At 49.4% G+C, this 6381-nt stretch overlaps 1 protein-coding gene across 1 annotated transcript in view; it reads right to left on the reverse strand.

Annotated features, from left to right (window-relative positions):
- Positions 1–5649: 5649 nt before the first annotated feature.
- Positions 5650–6381, reverse strand: part of CRNKL1 (crooked neck pre-mRNA splicing factor 1) — a 9867-nt gene continuing 9135 nt past the window's right edge. Inside the window, exons 13-14 of the mRNA XM_027654006.1 lie at positions 6089–6337; positions 5650–5909 (exon numbers count right to left, since the gene is read on the reverse strand). Of these exons, the coding sequence (XP_027509807.1) occupies positions 5742–5909; positions 6089–6337 (417 nt within the window). The 3' untranslated portion in view covers positions 5650–5741. The remainder of the gene's footprint in view (positions 5910–6088; positions 6338–6381) is intronic.

The raw sequence follows: 6381 nt of genomic DNA on the forward strand, positions 1-6381 counted from the left end.
AACTCCTGGCTCACCACAATTTAAAGCTTCTTTACTTTGCTGTTTTAAACACCTGGAGAAGGGCAGATCACAAAGGGCCCCCAGAATGATGGGCTGGGGAGATTGCTGGGGATACAATTAAATGAATTCATATCTGTCCTGTAGGTCTACAATCCAAGGCAGGTACATTTGTACACAGGCACAAGCTGGAAAGTGCTGTTGGAAAGGGCAGCAGCACTGAAACCCAAATCATCTCACATCACTGAATGTCTCCATTCAGTTCCTTTAATAGAACCATGGGGTTGTGTAGGTTGGACAAGCCCTCCAAGATCACAGAGTCCAACATTAACCCAGCACTGCAAAGCCCCCCAGTAGCCATGTCCCCAAGAGACACATCAAGCTAAACTCAAATGGGAGTTTCCCTACGGAAATGCTTTCCAAGTTTTGATTTAGTGCCAACTGAGCCAGTCAGACTCCAAAAGCCAAACAAGAAGCATCAGCCACTAGAAGAGCAGGGTTGTGCAATGTCAGGAGAGGGAAAGGGGCACCTGCTGAAGCAGAAAGCTGCAGGTGCTCATGTGGATCTTGCTGAACATTATCCCTGTGATCAAATGAGCAGCAGCAGGGATGGACAGTGCTGTTTCTGTATGGACCAGAGCCCACAGCACACCACAGAAGTTTTCCAGTCCCAACATCCCCTCTCAAGCTCTAAAGATGGAGGAGGGTCATCACATATCTCTAAAATGCTCCCACACAATCCAAAAGGAAAGTATTACATCTTCAATTTCCATGCCAATTACCCAATGGTACTTTCCCTTAAAACAACAAGCAACTGTGCAAGATGTTTGTTATTTTCTCCTAGGGAAATATATCACTAAATAAGAGGGGGAGAGAAAACAGTGCAGAAGGTGAGCAAAGCATTGCTCACCCCTGATACCCCGAGCAATTCCCAGTCGGGTCCCTGCACAGCTCAGCTCCTTCACCTCGGGGTGGGGGGAAGGTTTCTCCGCCCCAACCTCCTCGGCAGTCCCTGGAGGTTATTCCACAGCCACCGTGTCCTGCTCAGCCTCCCAGCAGGGAGAGCACCCGTAGGAGTTTACAAAATACGAGTACGATTGTTTTTCTAGCAGTAGAATGTTATAAAACAAGCTTTCAAAGTTTTAGAAACAATCAGGATAACCAAACCCATCAAGGGTAGGCAGCCACAATGCGCTGCAGAGTGTGCTAATGGCCTTGGGAAGTGTTGTTCAGGGATTTTTGTTTGGGTCTCCGGTGTGCTGGGTTTTTTTCTGTTTGCTGATTAAATGAGGGTTGGCTGCTGGCTGGAGCTGGGACACAGAAGCGTTTATTTAAAGCAGCAGCCAGGCTCAGTTTGCCGTGGTGGCTCTGGGGCACGGAGCATGCTGGGCACCCAGCTCATCATTCCAACCAAATGTAAAATCATCTTACGAATAAAGTGGCTCCTCTCAAAAACCTTTCTATTCTGAGCAGCTCAACCTAAGGATCCTCTGCACTCCTGATGGAAAGCAGTGCTCACTGGTACTGCCTGGCCTGGGGGTTTGGGTGTTGGTTTTAACTAAGCTGCATCTTGGGTGCATTATGTTAACGTCACCCAAACCTCAACCCCCCCAACCCTGCTTCCTTCTTCTGATCTCTCCCTCTGCAGCATCCAGATCCAAAATGCACTCTAAAATAGAACTTAATTTATTTCCTTCTGGACAGTAATGGAACAAATGGGCCCGTGGAGATCAGTTCAGCCTTCTATTACTGTACATGCATTAAACATTAGAACTGCTATACTCCTCCTAGCAGGGACATGAAAAATGCACAGAACATTTCCAATCTGAATTCCACAGTTATCCATAATGCTCTCAAAGGTTTTTATTTTTTTCAGATATCACCATGTCATTTCCCTGAGCAACTCCACGAACACCTCTCCTTCCTCTGTCTCTGACTGGCTGCTTCTGACTGCGCACAAATTCCTCACAAAACAGGCACATTCCACCACTCCCAGCTTCCCCCGAAATGGGAAGAACAAAAAGCATCCTGGGCAGAGCCAACCTTACCTCAGCAGTACATGGAGCTCCATGGAGAGAGCAGGATGTTTGCTGCAGCCTCTAGCTCCCAGTTCCATCCCATAGCTGCTGGCTTGGGGCCTTCCTTTCTCCCTGAAAATCAGTGTTTTCCAACATTATCCAAACAGATACACCCAGCTCCCAAAAGGCATCCTCTAAACCCACCTCACAGAGTAAGGCTGGGAACAGCAAAGCTGCTGCAGACCATTAACACAAGTGTTACATTTTCTGCATGATAACCAAGAGAAAAAAGAAATCCCTGATCTACCCCTCTCTGGAAGATGACTTCTTGGGAATTCTACCCCAGCCACAGCCAAGACACCACTCCAGCCTACGCTGTACTGAACTTGTCTGTACAGATGTTACACATTCAGCCAATTTGCTCACATCTCCATGAAATACCTCGGATTTTTCCATATTTCTATTCAGTAGGAGGTTATTGCCAGCGTGACTCCTGCAGCCACGTCACTGCTGAGCCCCTACTCTTACTCTTTCCCTGGAGAAGTGTAGCTGCTCTATCCTTCAGGGATTTGCCCACCCTTGTGCCCATGACTCCCACCAGGGCTAAGGCCAAGGTCTCCCCGTGCCAGTGCCCTGGGGGTCCAGAGGGGCAGAATGGGAGCACAGTTGATGGACACCGTGCTGTCACGGCAGCACCAGAGGATACAGAGCTGGGGCTGCAGGTGAAGGCAAACCAGCTCCAAAGCCAAATACCTCTTCTATTTAAGGCAACAGAACCACCAGCCTCCCGGTGTTTACAGCCTGGTGGTTTATACAGCTTCAATTCCAAAGTGCTGTAACCTCGGGTGCTTCGGCCCCGCGCTCCCTGTTCCCACCGTGGCTCTGCCTGTGGTGAGCACGGTTTGGCTTTTAAAACTTCACCAATAATCTTCAGGGGGAGTTGATTCTGATAAGAGCAATTCTGATCAGTTCTTTCCAAACTCTTCTCTCACTGATATTCCCACCCGGAAAGGGAGTTCCCGATAATGTTCCTCAAGGTTACAGTGCTGGATCCCAGCCCTCTGATGGGATTGGGCATAAGGAAGCACAGAGAAAAGCAGAGGCTGCAGGCATGGTGCCTTGCCCACAGCAAACCATGACCAGCTGTGCACCACAGGCAGGTCACCACAAAACCCACAGAGCCAGAAGGTTCTGCAAAAAATCCCACCTGGCACATGTAGGGATAAACACCTCAAACTGCCCCTGGGCACCAAACCCCAGCCCTGCAGCACCAGAGCCCCTCAGCCACAGCCCCTCACCTCCCAGCCACACAAGGCTCAGCTCCCTCTGAGGAGGAATATTTTCCATATGTGGTGCTCACATTTATCTTGCTTTTGAGCTCTCACAGCAGCAGATAAACCATGCACTAATAGAACACAACTTCCAAGCACAGACGTGTGTTTATCTTCTTTCAAGTGCAGCATTTTATTGACTGATGGTATCTACAGAAGTGGAACGGAGGCACAAACACTATAAATCCCCCGTGAAGAGGGATATTTTTGTAAAAGCAGGTAAAAGCAACTTCACAAAAGATAGTGTGCAGAACTGAGAGTCAAGAAATAAGCAGAAATGCTCCCTAAAAACGGAAGAGCAGCCTGCAGCCCGTGAACTCAGTAATTTCCAGACCCCAATACAGCAGCAACTGTTGCTCAGTTGGCGGGAGACAGGGACAGACAGTTTTAGTTGTGCCACACAACAAGCTCCAGACTGCAAAACCTATTTACTCCTGACTGCATGATAGAGTCAGCCCTCTTTTAAACAAGCAATTCCACGAGCAAGACTGGTTTTAAATAGCTGTCCCAGAACAAATGCATCCTAAATCCCAGCATCTTTCCATCGCCCTCCCCGTGGATCCTCCTCTGCCAGGTACCAGCTGAGCTGATCGCCTTTCCATGGCATGAACCCACTGCTCAGTGTTCCCTCTTCCACCTGGAAATCTGAATTTTGCAGGATTTAAAGGCATTCCATACCCCCAAAGCCCCCAACACATCAGGTTACCCCAGGGTTTAACCTGGGCATGGCAGGGGGCTACTTTTCCAACAGGGTGTCTCTCCTCTCCTCCCCACCCCTCATGCCAGAAGCCTTTCCAGCAGGAATGTTTCTCTTCTACCCAGCCTGGTGATAAATCCAGGCAGGCCAGGAGGGCACTGGGGCTTCATAACTTAAACATGAGAACCTGCAGCTCTGAGGAGCGAGGCAAACACGACATAAATCAAACGGGCAGAAACATCTCAACACCTACTGCAGAGCCCAGAGGGGACAGAGGCTGCCAGGAACCAAACAGCAGGACACAAAGCACACACAGAACCCCAGCATGGTCTGGGCTGGAAGGGACCTCAAAGCCCATCTAGTCCCACCCCTTGCCATAGGCAGGGACACCTGCCACTAGCCCAGGTTGTTCCAAGCCCTGTCCAACCTGGACACCTCCAGGGATGGGGTAGCCAAGGGGGAACAGTTTCACCACTGGAAATGCAGCATTCAGGATCTCAGTCCAGATCACTCCCCACAGGTGTTTCAAAAACAAGGCAAAAAAAAAAAAAATCCAAACTCTGTACTCATAAACAACAACCCCACAATAATCCATCTGGCTTGAAAATCCAAGTGTTTGGGTTTTTAACCCGGAACAACAATGGTTCTTGTCCTGTGAGACACTGCCCTGTGCCCCTGCTGCTTTCTGGAGAACTGCTAAAGCTCCATGTACAAACACAGGCATGATGCTCACCTGAATCCCTGCTGACAATCTCACCATTGGTCTCATTAAGAGAGATGATATCAGCAACTGAGAGAACATACAGCAAAGCCGGCATAAAAAGGCAATGTTCCATCTTCAACAAAGTAAGGAATTCCTGGGAAAATGCAATGCTCCTAGAATAAAAGCAAAACAAAAAAACCCTCCACAAAAACCCACCAAAAAAACTCCCACCAAAATATACACAAGAAAACCACCTTACCAGCTCTGAAAACTCCATAAAAAATTCAATTAAATGAAATGAAAATGCAAAGACAGGGAATTGGGTAGAGGGAAACGTCGAAAGGAAGTGTGAAAAGCAATGGGGCCCAGAGCAGAGGGAGGGATTGGAGAAAGAGGGGAAAATAGAAATGAGATTTACAATGTAATGGGCTACCTGAGGCAGCAGAAACACTCAGAGATGAGAGGCACGTGTTATTCCAGAGGCTCATGTGGGGTGAGTGGAGGTGGGACAGAGGAGGGGGAGCAAGAGCCACGTGCCCACAGCAAGGAGATGAGGTGTGAGGACACCAACAGCCCCAGCTGCCCCCACCAGCAGTGCAGTTTTTAATGGCCAGCCCAGTTCTCAGGATGAATAAACCTGGGACAGACCCAGGCAGGGAGGACTCACCAGCTGGAGCAGAGCCTTGCACAGATGTGGCTGGTCCTGGCACCCCAGACAGACTGGGGACAGGGGGCCTTGTGCTCCAAGTGAGAACTGCCACCCAGTTCTGAGGTCACTGGTGAGGGCTGCAGACCCCTGCACTAGTCCCAGGACCTCTCCTCTAACTGCTGGAAACCAACTAGTGTATTAAAGGGAATCGACTCCAGTACAGTGTGTGCTTTCCACACAAAACCCATCTCAAGTCAGTAATAGTAAAACTCTCTAAATACATTTATTTATCACCAATGAAAATACTGTACAATGCCCCAGGGAAAGGGTGGGGACAGGCAAGGTGTTAAGTCTGGCTTTCATCGATGTCCTTGTCAGGATCCACGGCTGCAGCTTCGCTCTCCTGCTGCTGCTTCTTCCAGAGCTTTGCCATAGCCAAGAGTTTGAGGTTAGGCTGATTGGCAGTATCTTCTGGGAAAATATAGTCATAGTATTCCTCCCAGCCAGCATCAGACTAGGGAAAAAAATACCACAAGGCAAGTTTAATTTGCATGTTAACACTGGCTATTAGGAGGCACTTCTAATAAGAAAGAGAAAGAAGAGAAAATTAAAGCCCGTGTTTGTTAGCCCACCCCCAGCAGCTGACTCCACCAAGGCACCGAGGACCCACAGCTGGCATCGCTTTTTCCTTACCCCATCCTCAGCCTGCAGTTTTCTCCTCTTCTTTATTTTCTCAGGCATGAGTTTATCTATCCTCTCCTTGGTGCTGTCAGAGCCGAACTCCTCCTCGAAGCTCCTCCAGGACTCCAGCAGCATGACCCTCTCCTCCTTCTCCTCGCAGCTGCGCATGGCCTTGTTGGCCTCCTCATAGACCTGCCGGCAGCGCTGCAGCCGCTCCTCCCTGCCCGCCGACAGCTCGAACTGCGCGAAGCTGATCCACACCTGCGGGCACAGCACGGAAACCCCGCCTCAAACCCCGCCCCAAA

This window comes from Corapipo altera, unplaced genomic scaffold (assembly GCF_003945725.1).
Source record: "Corapipo altera isolate COAL_440 unplaced genomic scaffold, ASM394572v1 70, whole genome shotgun sequence".
Lineage (NCBI taxonomy): Eukaryota > Metazoa > Chordata > Aves > Passeriformes > Pipridae > Corapipo > Corapipo altera.